General features: G+C 43.6%; 1 protein-coding gene across 3 annotated transcripts in view; it reads right to left on the bottom strand.

Annotated features, from left to right (window-relative positions):
• Window positions 1–9410, bottom strand: part of hmgcll1 (3-hydroxymethyl-3-methylglutaryl-CoA lyase-like 1) — a 100393-nt gene extending 90983 nt beyond the window's left edge. For all 3 annotated transcript variants that reach the window (XM_043679339.1, XM_043679346.1, XM_043679331.1), the window contains exons 1-3: window positions 9120–9410; window positions 5749–5826; window positions 4037–4144 (exon numbers count right to left, since the gene is read on the bottom strand). In XM_043679339.1, coding sequence (XP_043535274.1) covers window positions 4037–4144; window positions 5749–5826; window positions 9120–9305 — 372 coding nt within the window. In that variant the 5' untranslated portion in view covers window positions 9306–9410. The remainder of the gene's footprint in view (window positions 1–4036; window positions 4145–5748; window positions 5827–9119) is intronic.
• Window positions 9411–12439: the final 3029 nt, after the last annotated feature.

Genomic DNA, 12439 nt, shown 5'->3' with positions numbered 1-12439 from the left:
AGCAATAAGAAATGCCACTACCTCCTTGTCCCAATAAGGGCAGAAACAAATCAGGTTCTGAATGACATGGGCTCTGGTGAGAGGAGCGGTGACATTGTCATCTCAACATCAAGTTCACCTTGCCACAACTTCCCTACTTTGCTCAAGCAGTGAAGTGAGACTCTCACCAGAGAGCAGCGAGTTCCCAATGCTTATTATCGCTTGTTAATTATGAATTGTCAACTCACCACAGTTGTGATTTTACCATACAAACTAGCCTTTGGGAAAACTCAACATGGAAACCAGAACATGTTCAATTCATTATTTGAGCCAAAATAAGCTCCATATTGGACACCAGGCACTAAGTTCTCAGGCATGGACACTGGCCACGCATACCCCACGTCCACATACATTGGCATCTAAAATGTACCAGCCTGTATAAACCTCATGGCACGTCTCTAATCCACTTGCATGATGCTCCGCCACTTCAATGCCACACTACAACTGTCATTGTAATGCTGCAGCAAGGATGCTGTGCACTCAGCACTCACCCAGTTCAAGGACTGGCTCAGACTTCATCTCTGGGTTCTTCACTCACTGTCACAGCATTCACTCACTCCGTCTACCTGGATATACACAGCATCCCTGCCTTACCTTTTCCCGCCTCAATCAGAGACACTAGTCTCACTTTATTACTGTTGGGCTATGCCATTTAGCACAGACATAAAGCCAGGAGGCTTATCACAATTATCAGCCATTCTCAATCCAGCCAAGGGGAATATCCTGTGCTCAGGCAATCCTGGTACAGTAAGTCAAATGCAGGCTCTAATACCAGTCCAGTCCCTGCTCAGAGGCAGCCAAAGTCAGCATCATCTGCACATAAGGGGTGAAGAGTAGACTGATAAGAAGCCCAGTACCTGTAGGGACTCTTTCCCCTTTATTGTGGGCTGTTTTGTTTCTGAAATGTGAGACAGGTAGGTATTATGGAAGATGGAAGTGGTAACAGAGCTATTATTGTTGGTGCAGAGTCATAGACCAAGCGAGTTGGCAGTACAGAAGGTGTGTTAATGTTGCACTTTGGAATGGATGAGGGTAAATGTAGGATGATGTTGCATGCAATACTGAGAGTGGTAGAGCATTAGCATTGGTGGGAGGTGGGTGCAGTGTCAGAAATAGAGTGAATAAGAGATATCCAAGAGATGAATGTGACATTTGCCTTACAAAGCTGGGCATTCCTCGAGATGGCTGAAATTGCTTCAGAGCTGGCAACCTCGGGCCAGGCTGGCATGGCCTGGTATCGTGGTTTCCAGTACTGATTCTGGGAAAGGGGAAGTTCCACCCGTACATCAATCCAGTCAGCAGGAGCACCAGGACTATGGCAGCAAACCAGACCATGGATTTCTGCCAGTCTGCCATGTCCCAGACGAAGGTCAGGAATGGTGTAGGGAAGCTCTGGACTGAACACGTTTGTCATGGTGCCTCACGTGAAGGTGGTACCGGTGCCAGGGATGACCATGACTTTGTAAGATTGGGTGGAAATGTAGTGTGATTCTCACCATCAGGGTAAATGTGCTGAGTTTGGAAAATTAAGTGAGAAAACTCGCTTGGCCTCACAAAGGGAACCACACCAGCAAACCCTGCGTGATTCGCACTTAGCCAAAACATAAACACAAGGATTCCACCCTGATTTTCCTCTCGTGTCCTTTCTTAGACCATCACATCTCCATGCCAAAGTGCAAATGTCAACCTGTTGAAATTTTGGGAGGGTTCAGTGCTGGTGGAGGAAGTTACTAGACCCCAGTTACCACACCTTCATTGGCAGAATTCAATCTTCTCTAGAAAGGGTAATGCCCAGAGCTCAGAGTCAGCAGAGACGCTCTCCATTGAGGTTTCAATAACTTCCCTACATGTGTCTCCGAACCTCTAACCGAGCTTCAGGATAGCTTCCATTTTCTCACATGCCCACCCATCTCTTTGGAAATGCCATGGAGGGGTGGGGTTGTCACCTGTGCACAGTCTGTGATTTGGCTTTGGGAAACAACTTAGTTCAGTTCCAGGGTCCAGAGGGAAGAGTAAGCAGGATCCACTCTCATGACTGCTTTCCACTAAAGAGGAGAGTCCAGCCCATGTCTTTACAGTGAAAATGTGAGATTTCTAGAAAGTGCAACGTCGTTCCAGATTTAACACTTGGCATCAGTTAGAAAAGCTTGAGGAAACAGTATTAAGGATTCCCAGCAGATTCTTAAAGATGTACATATTAAAACTAAAAAGAAATGGATCAGCGAAACATGTTACATAGTGAGATGCTACGCATTTTGGAACAACCCCCACATGTAATGTTTACGTTTTCACATGAAAATATTTCCATTTTGTGCCGGATGATGATGCTGTTTTTATTTTAAACAGTCAATATAGATTGGTTTACACATTGTTTTTGAGAATGTACTAAACAAGAAATGTGAGGAGTGATGAGAAGCGTTCAGTAAATGCTGTTTGCAGGGTCCAGGCTGCTGCTCTCGATTTCCCATGCCATATATTTAATCAGGTTAAAAATCACACAACATCAAGTTATAGTCCAGCAGGTTTATTTGGAAGCACCAGCTTTCAGAGCGCTGCTCCTTCATCAGGTGGTTGTGGAGCAACTTTGCAGCCACCTGATGAAGGAGCGTCGCTCCGAATGCTAGTACTTCCAAATAAACCTGTTGGACTATAACCTGGTGTTGTGTGATTTTTAATTTTGTCTCCCCCAGTCCAACACTGGCACTTCCACATTATTACATACATTTGATAGATAGAAAATCAACATCCTCATACACGAATCACAAAAAAGTTTAATTTGCACATTCAACAAGTGATTAGGATGGTAAATGGAATGTTGTTTATCACAAGGGGACTGGAATATAAAGATAGGGATGTTTTCCTTCAGCTGTACAGGTTTGTGGTGAGATGGCATCTGAAGGAGTGTGTATGGTTTTGATCTCCTTCTTTGAACAAAGACATAATTGCTTTAGAAACAGTTCATGAAGGTTCATCTGCTTCATTCCTGGGCTGATGAACCTTTCTTATGAAAAAAACACTGAACAGTTTGTGTTTTTATCCATCAGAGTTTATAAGAATGAGAGATAAGCTTGTTGAAACATGTAAGATCCTGATGGATTTTGATGAGGTAGATACCAGGAGGATATTTCATCTTGTGGAAGTGACCGGAACAAGGGGATGTAGTTTAAGATTATGATGTCTTCCTTTTAACATGGAAGTGAATTTTGTTCTTCTCAGAGGGCATGAATATGTGGAATTCTTTTCCCACAGAAACAGTGAAGACTGAATAATGAATTTATTCAAGGCTGTGTTAAAAAGAATTTTAGTGGACAAGGAAATCAAAGTTTAAGAGGGAGCACATGGGATAGTGGAACAGTCTCAGAAGACTGAATGGTGTACTCCTACTTCTGAACGCAATGCTCCCAAGTTAATTTACTGTCTTAGTAATTATTCATCAATCTCCTGCAGTGTCACATACTAAGAGGGTGATGTTGACTTTATAATGCAAAAAATGTACTGACAAGTAAACAGGCCCATTGACAATTCTCATGATTAATATTCCCAAAGAGCTACAATCTGTTATTCCCTACTTGTACAAAGTCAAAAGTATGTCCTGACAGTCAAACAAAGTGTAATCTCCGACTGAGTCCCTGCGCAAAGCTTGGGGATTAAGTGGACTATTGCTTACTGACAAATCAATCAGCATGTTAAACGTGGTGGAAGTAGATTTATCCTTGGTTCAGTGTGCCTGAGGCCAGACTATTTAGAGACCAGAGCCTTGTCAGTGCTTAGTTGGCAGACGTACAGGCACTGAATTTTCATATATTCACACATTTCAACCTTTTCTTATGTGTGTTGTATTTCTTTTGAAACAGGCTACATTTGGAGACTGTTAATCTCAGTTCAGTGTGACTATGTCATCGATCAATCTTGATTCTTCTTCCAACATAATAAATCCAACCACTTTTGTAAAGAACTTAGCAATTATTACACATACAAATTAAATGTTTTGACATACCTGGGGCATCCATTTTGGAGGGACAAAACTGGTGGCTTCAATGACAGATAATCCTGTTTCTGATAGAAGGTTGATCAACTTGATTTTTACTTCTGTTGGTACAATCACCTAAAAATAATCCATTCAAATAATAACATCTCTGAACAGGTTGATTAGAACAATAGTTTAAATGAAAAGGCCAATCTTCTGGAAATGTTTATTACTGATTATCCAACAAATGGAGGCTCCTGACAATGCAATAGAAGAAACAGCAAAAAGAGACTAAGTGCTTTGCTAATGGAAACATTGTTAAAGAGGATGCAAAGTTTAACACTTCGTCAAGAAAACACATCAATGTGTCTACTTCCACAGGAGGCTAAGAAAATTTGGTGTGTCCCTAAAGACTCTTAACAATTTTTAAAGATGTACCAATAGCGAACATTCTATCCAGATGCATCACAGCAACTGTTCTGCCCAGGACCATAAGCAACTACAGAGAGTGGTGAGCACAGCCCAGTCCATCACACAAGTCAAACATCCATCCATTGACGCCATCTATACTTGGCCATGGAAAGGCAGCCAACAATATCAAAGACCTGTCCCACCATGGTTACAATCTCTTGGGTAGAAGATACAAAAGCTTAAACACATGTACCAACAGATTCAAGAACAGCTTCTCCCCACTGTTATTAGGCTTTCTAATGGACCTCTCAAATTTCAAATTTAATGTTAACCTCATTCCATGTGCACCTTCGCTGCAGCCATAACATTGTTTTCCTCATTCTAATACCCTTATGCACTTTGTATGGTATGATCTGCACACAAAACAAAACTTTCCACTGTACCTAGGTACATGTGACAATATAAATCAAATGAACACTCGGGAGCTTGCACATGGTGCTCTGATGTATTGGAAAAATATACCTGAATTCTTTATGGTTTTCCAATAAAACATTGCTTTGCTTTACAAGCTGCTTCACTAGGAGCTGAATCTCAATGTTTTCACACCTACTTAATCATGTGCCCCTAAACATTGTGGTATCTGAGTTCATCCTCAGTCACACAAACCAGGGATCGACCTTGATTGGCATGGTATATTGTCACATGATGAAATGCACTTGCCTATTTCGGCATCAGAATGCGGCATGAAAACAGTTTGATGCCAGGTAGTGTGGACATTGCACACTGTTAACAAACAGGATGTAGAGTGTTATCAAATTTCCATCATGCATTCTGTCCAACCAACTGACTACCTAATGCTCAACTGCCCAAGAGAAAATTTGCTGTGAAGTTATTATTTACCCATTCCACAAACATTTTGAATGTTTACATCCAGCAGAGAGTCAGTCAACTCACCTCAGTTCGAGGTCTCTCTGTCACCTTCTAAATAAAAGTTGAAAGGTTAGTTGGAACGGGAATAAGTCAATTAGTCCCACAAGCCAGTCAATTTATTCAGCTAGTCAACTAAATCATGGTTGATTTGTAACTCCATCTCACTGTGTTACTTCCATAATTCTTAATGCTCTTGCAAAATAAAAATCCAACAATCCTAGTTTTGAAATTGTTTCACCAGAATAATAAAAGCAAAGGTATGTTTAAGATAAATTAAAGAAGGATTTATGACACAGTTGCTTTCCTTGGTTATAGGTTCATTAAATAAGTCTATTACACTCAAACTATAACATACTCCAAATTACGGTATTCAATATTCTGTTATGATACAGTAACCATACCTTCTCATTCTGGAGGCCATCCCTAGGTCCAACCTCAACGATCTTTACAAATTCAGGAAGGGCTGGTGTTGTATTGTTCTAGGGGTTAAAAGAAGTTTCAGATTGAAGCAAAAGCCAAAGTTCTATTCAGCAAATCTTCACCTGTTTCTGAAATTCCGTGCAGTCATGAAACTTCAAAGCCAATATTCCTCTAAAGTGTCAAACATGGCTCAATTACTAGTAATCTTGCTTCAGTTCACAAGGTTGTAGGTTCAAGTGCCAAGTTAAAATGTGCACACAACAATCAAAGCTGCAGTGCAGTACTGAGGGACTGATACACTGTCAGAGATGCCTTTATTCAGATTAAATGCGACACTGATCTCTCAGATAGATGTAAAAGATCCCACATTATTTAGTTCTCAGGCAACATCTCAAAAAAAACAGATTATTTGATCTTTATCACATTTGTGTGAGTTTACATGAATAAATTGGTTGCTGTGTTCCTTATATTGCATTAGTGACTACAAAAAGATTTACTACAATGTCATCTAAACTAGAAGGTTTGAGTTATAAGGAGAGGCTGGATAGGCTGGGATTTTTTGTCTGAAGTGTAGGAAACTGAGGGGGTGACGTTATAGAGGTCTACAAAACCATGAGAGGCATAGATAAGGTAAATAGCCAACAGTTTTTCCCCATGGGAGAGGAGTCTAAAACTAGAGGGCATGGTTTTAAGGTGAGATGGTAGCGATACTAAACAGTTCAGAGGGAAGCGTTTTTTTCCACACAGAAGGTGGTCAGAGTCCGGAAAGGTAGTGGTGGAGGCAAGTATTATGATGTCATTTAAGAAACATTTGTACAGGTACATGGATGGGATACGTATGGAGAGAAATGGACCAAATGCAGGCAAATGGGACTAAATTAACTGAAAAACAGGGCAGCATGGAGAACGTAGGTCAAAGGGCCTTTTTCCATGCTGTAAACTTCCTTTGACTCTCTGACATCAAGAGCATGTCACTGGCTGCAAAGCACTTTGACATATCCAAAGATTGTGAACGACACCATCTAATTACCCTTTTGTCCTAAATGTATTTGTAAAAACCCTCTGGATTCTCCTTAACTCTATTTGCCAAAGCTATCTCATGTCCCCTTTTTGCCCTCCTGATTTCTCTCTTAAGTATACTCCTACTGCCTTTATACTCTTGTAAGGATTCACTCGACCTATCCTGTCTATACTTGACATATGCTTCCTTCTTTTTTTTAAACAGTCCCATGGGAGACTGGTGAGCAATGTTAAATCTCATGGAATACAGGGAGAACTCACCATTTGGATACAGAGCTGGCTCAAAGGTAGAAGACAGAGGGTGGGGGTGGAGGGTTGTTTTTCAGACAAGAGGCCTGTGACCAGCACAATGCCATAAGGAATGGTGCTCGGTCCTCTATTTTTCATCATTTATATAAATGATTTGGATGTGAGCGTAAGAGGTATAGTTCGTAAGTTTGCTGATGACACCAAAATTGAAAGTGGACATCAAAAAGTCTTACCTCAGATTACAACGGGAGCTTGATAAGATGGGCCAATAGGCTGAGAAGTGGCAGATGGAGTTTAATTCAGATAAATGCGAGGTGCTGCATTTTGGGAAAGCAAATCTGAAAGGGTTCAGAAAAGATTTACAAGGATGTTTCCAGGGTTGGAGGATTTGAGTTATAGGGAGAGACTGAACAGGCTGGGGCTGTTTTCCCTGGAGCGTCGGAGGCTGAGGGGTGAAGTTTACAAAATCATGAGGGTCATAGATGGAATAAATAGACAAAGTTTTTTTTTTCCCTGGGGTGGGGAAGTCCAGAACAAGAGGGCATAGGTTTAGGGCGAGAGGTGAAAAATATAAAAGAAACCTAAGGGGCAACTTGTTCCACACAGAGAGTGGTATGTGTATGGAATGAGCTGCCAGAGGAAGTGGTGGAGGCCAGTACAATTGCAACATTTAAAAGGCATCTGGATGAGTGTATGAATAGAAAGGGTTTGGAGGGATGTGGGGCGGGTGCTAACAGGTGGGACTAGATTGGGTTGGGATATCTGGTCGGCATGGACGAGTTCAACTGAAGGGTCTGTTTCTATGCTGTACATCTCTATGACTCTATAAATATTAAGCTTTACTTAATCTATTCTGCACTATATGATATGGAATTTTAACAAAAGAGTAATACCTTATTTATAGTTTTCAGACATGTAACAATATTTCATGTAAATACCACAAATCTTGTAAATTATGTAGTAGATGGACATGCTTGCTTTCACTTCATGAAGAAACCACACAGATTGATTGGACTGTAAATCGTTACATTTTTGCTTCAAATGATGTACACCATTTTACATGAAGATTGGGCAGATTTTCATAGCAAAGCATCCAGCTTTAAGTCAAAGCTGCAGTTTTCAAGCTTAGCTACCTCCAGGGGGGTCAGATAAAGCTTGCAATGGTAGCTTGTGCTCATGACTTCCACTGAATCCTTTCCATCTGTACAGAAATCAAATGTGACATCCAAGTATTTTCTGTTCTAAACCAGTTTGCAATTCTGATTAAAGATATTCAGTCTAAAATTGGGAAGGCAGCAGAAGGATCAATATTAATATGCATTACTGTGAACACATGAAAACAAACGACAACAAAATATTAATGCAAATTTGTTTTTGTTTTAGCTGGTTTTATTTTGATGAGCTCATAAGAATAGAAGAGTTTTACCACACAAAACACATCAGTCATTCAACAGTGATTTCAAAAGTACCTTCAAATTGTGTTTCAAAGCAAAATGTTTGCTGGACTATTAAATCCCTTCAGTTCCTGCTGTTTCTGAGAAATAGCACTGATATTTCAAGTAGTTTCTTACAATTATCGTTTCCCAACCTTAGAACAATGGCTATCACTATCAAGCTAATTTCATTACATTGTAGGTTATCAGTTTGTTAACCATTCTGGCATTACTGTAGGCTAAGTGAGCAGTTAAACCAGAGAAAAATGATTGCCTCCTGACCATACCCATTATTTCTTGCACACCAGGATCCCCTCTTGCAATTCATAACAGCAACTGAAATGATTTACTTAGCTCAATAAAACTGATTGACCCAACTCATTCACACAAAAGGTATAATAATTAAGCAATTATGGCATAAATTATCGACACACCAGCATATCTTCCATCCTCCCCCACCCCCTCTTAACACATCCCTCGCAAGATGAAAGGTGTATATGTGGCTCAGTGAACGAGGTTGGCTTTTTTAGTTGTCAGTTTTGCATTAATCTTTGATATGCAATTATTCTGAGTACATTAAGTGTTGACATCAGGGCGCACAGAGTTAACGGAAGCTGGAGATTAGCTAATGGTGACTTGGTGCATCTTACCTGTAGCCCTAATGGGACGGAGGTGTCTCCAATGGAGAACCAGTCCATCTTCGCCCCGGTACTCAGACATTCTTTGATGGTCGAAGGTACGTTCCCCATGGACTTGCCTCCCAGCCACACACACGTACAGACAGCAGCCGAGTCACTCAACCCGACTCTTTCAATACGATGGTCAATAAAAGGCATTTATGGAAAAAAATGAAGTTGTGTACATTTTTTAAAAAGAGAAAAGCCCCGGTAATGACTGAAGGAGCGATGTGATGCTGATGAACTGATGCTGGAGCAGCATCCATATACCGCTGGGAATGCCCTGCTCCCTGCAACACAAACACTGCATCAGAACACGCCCAGTCTGTACGGCTGCAGTCATCAGCTGGAAAATTCAGCTGGACGTGGACCCCAGCACATATACTTGAAGAGTGGAAAATGCCCACCAGCTTCCACACATATTTTCCAGAGCAGTGGATTATAACAAAACAAAATGAACTTTTCTTTATACTTTAAGTATGTTTTATGTGTTAAAGTATGTTTTATGTGTTGGCTGTTGCCTCTGAGTCATGAAGATCTGAGTTCAAGTCCCACTCCACACAATAATTATAGCTGACCCTGGACTGAAATACTGAGGGGGTGGTGCACTGTCATACGCGCTGCCATTTCATTGAGTGAGATAGCAGAAGAGATTCCCTTTGTTCCTAAAATACTCAGTGACATTCTTTTCCAGACAGGAGCAGGGGAATTATCCTGCAATGCCATAGAGCATAGAGTTGTACAGCACAGCAACAGACTCTTCGCTCCAACTCATCCATGCTGACCAGATATCCTAAATTGGCCCATATCCTCCAAGCGACTTCCCTCCCCATTCATGTACGCACCCAGATGCCTCTTAAATGTTGTAATTGTGCCAGCCTTCACCACTTCTTTTTTAGATTAGATAACCTACAGTGTGGAAACAGGCCCTTCGGCCCAACAAGTCCACACCAACCCTCCGAAGAGCAAGCCATTCCCCTACATTTACCCCCTCACCTAACACTACAGGCAATTTAGCATGGCCAATTCACCTGACCTGCACATTTTTGGACTGAGAGGAAACCGGAGCACCTGGAGGAAACCCACGCAGACACGGGGAGAATGTGCAAACTCCATACAGACAGTTGCCTGAGGCAAGAATTGAACTCAGGTCTCTGGCGCTGGCAGTTGATTCCATACACACACTACCCTTTGTGTGAAAACGTTGCCCCTTAATTTTTCCCCTCTCGACCTAAACCTATGCCCTCTAGATTCCCACCCTGGGGAAAAGACCTTGACTGTTCACCCTACCTATGATTTTATAAACTTCTCTTAGGTCACCCCACATCCTTCGATGCTCCAAGGAAAATAGCCCCAGTCTTTCCAGCCTCTCCCGACAGCTCAAAGCCTCCAACTCTAGCAACATTCTTGTAAATCTTTTCTGAACCCATTCTAGTTTCATTATATCTTATCTTCACTGGGAATGGTGTCCCATCCTAAAGTCACTCTTTATTGCACGTGGAGAGTTCTTGACATTGACCCAGCTCCTGAAGAGCCAGCTCTCAGAGTAGAGATTATGTCTGACACTCCTGTTTTTTTTTTTCCTCCCCCCCACCTACCTCTTAACTGTGGAAGTGCTTATATTTTTCCCCAGCACCCATGTTGTGTGTGTGTAGGTGTGAGACACAGTGAGAGACACAAGGTGTACAAATCTTTATTCAAATTTTCACGACCAGGAAGAAAAGAAACACCAGTGACAAGCAGTGCCCTTCATGTCAAACGGCAATGCTGTGGGACCAAACTGTGAAATTAAATCAGGGATTAAATCAAAATAGAGTTGGAGGAGGAAATAATGCACTTCACTCCCTACAGTGCCCACCTCTCCCTGAATGGCTCAAGGGTGTTGGTGGCTACCACGTGCACCTTCGCCAGAGACACCCGGGCTCTAACATAACCGCGGAAGAGGGGCAGGCAGTCGGCCCTAACGACCCCCTCCACGGCCCGCTGTCTGGACCTGTCGATGTCCAGTTTGGCCAGGCCCAGGAGCAGACCCCCGAGGAGGGTCTTCAGACCTGCGGTCCCTCCTGCGTACCGGATGCCCGAAGATCAGGAGCGTGGGACTGAAGTGAAGTGAAAAGCAGAGGAGGAGGTTTTTGAGAAAATCAAAAAGGGAGTGCAAACGCCCACACCCAATATACACATGATCCACGGACTACGAAGCGCCACAGAACAAACAGTTGGGCTGGGGGTCCGTGAACCACCACAATCTGCAGTTGCAGGGGACTGCTGCGTGCAGCACCCTCCACCCCAGATCCCCGAGAGAAAGGGGAGGAATCCCAGTGGAGGGCTCTCTACGCAGGAGCTCCACTGCCCGGTGGCAAATGGGCACACCAAGGAGTGTCCGGGTAGTGGAGGAGGGAGAACAGGTGGACAGTGTGCAGTAGTCGATACAGGGCCTGCCTTTTTACGTCCTTAAAAAGGACAAAATTAAAATTCCGGTGGTGGCTTAGGTTGTGGGGCACAGGCTCCCGCGGGAAGTACAGGACCTTGGGGCCAATTTGAAATTCTGTGCGGGCTGGGGTGAGCGCAGACGGGATCCCACCGCACACCTGAGCGTCCTCCAACTGGTGCACTACATCGGGTCCGAGCACCGCCTTAAAGGGGTCGGATGGCAGTGGCCACATACCAGAGGTCTACGGCTGCCCTGCTCGCTATGTCCTGAGGCAGCGCCCAGCCCAGGCCCCCGGCACGTCCCTGACCCTGGTCACCCTTGCTGCCACGGCCCTCCCCTCTGACAGCCACTCGAACCTGCGAGTACAGAGGTGCGGATTCCTGAGCAATGGCTCCCTGACGACAGCCGCTACTCCTGCCGGAGGGTGGGCGCGACGCGGTTCGACCAGGTTCCAGACAGTGATCAGGTCCTGATAAAGACAGGCAGCGTCTTGAGGGCGACCTCCAAACCGTTACGGTCGATGAACAGGAGCTGCGTGCCGTAGTTGAGGTTATGCAGCTGGCGGAAAAATACATCGCCAGGGCGCACCACCTAGGAGGAGGCTCGACGTAAAGGTATCGCCGCAAGGTCTGAAGGTGGAACGTCGTGACCTGGGTGCGGACGCACACCAGCGACTGACCGCCCTCCTCAATAGGGAGACTCAGAACTTGCAAAGCGACCCAGTGCATCTTTTTGTCCCAGAAGAAGAAGTCGACCAACGTTCTCAGGATGGCAGTGACAAAACCAGAAGAAGGGACCAAAGTGACCAGCCGGTACCACAGCATGGCAGCCACCAGCTGGTTTATGACCAGCACTCGACTCC

This window comes from Chiloscyllium plagiosum, chromosome 3, assembly GCF_004010195.1.
Source record: "Chiloscyllium plagiosum isolate BGI_BamShark_2017 chromosome 3, ASM401019v2, whole genome shotgun sequence".
Taxonomy (NCBI): Eukaryota; Metazoa; Chordata; class Chondrichthyes; order Orectolobiformes; family Hemiscylliidae; genus Chiloscyllium; species Chiloscyllium plagiosum.
The sequence above is the reverse complement of the archived record's forward strand: the minus strand, read 5'-3'. Positions and strand labels throughout refer to the sequence as shown.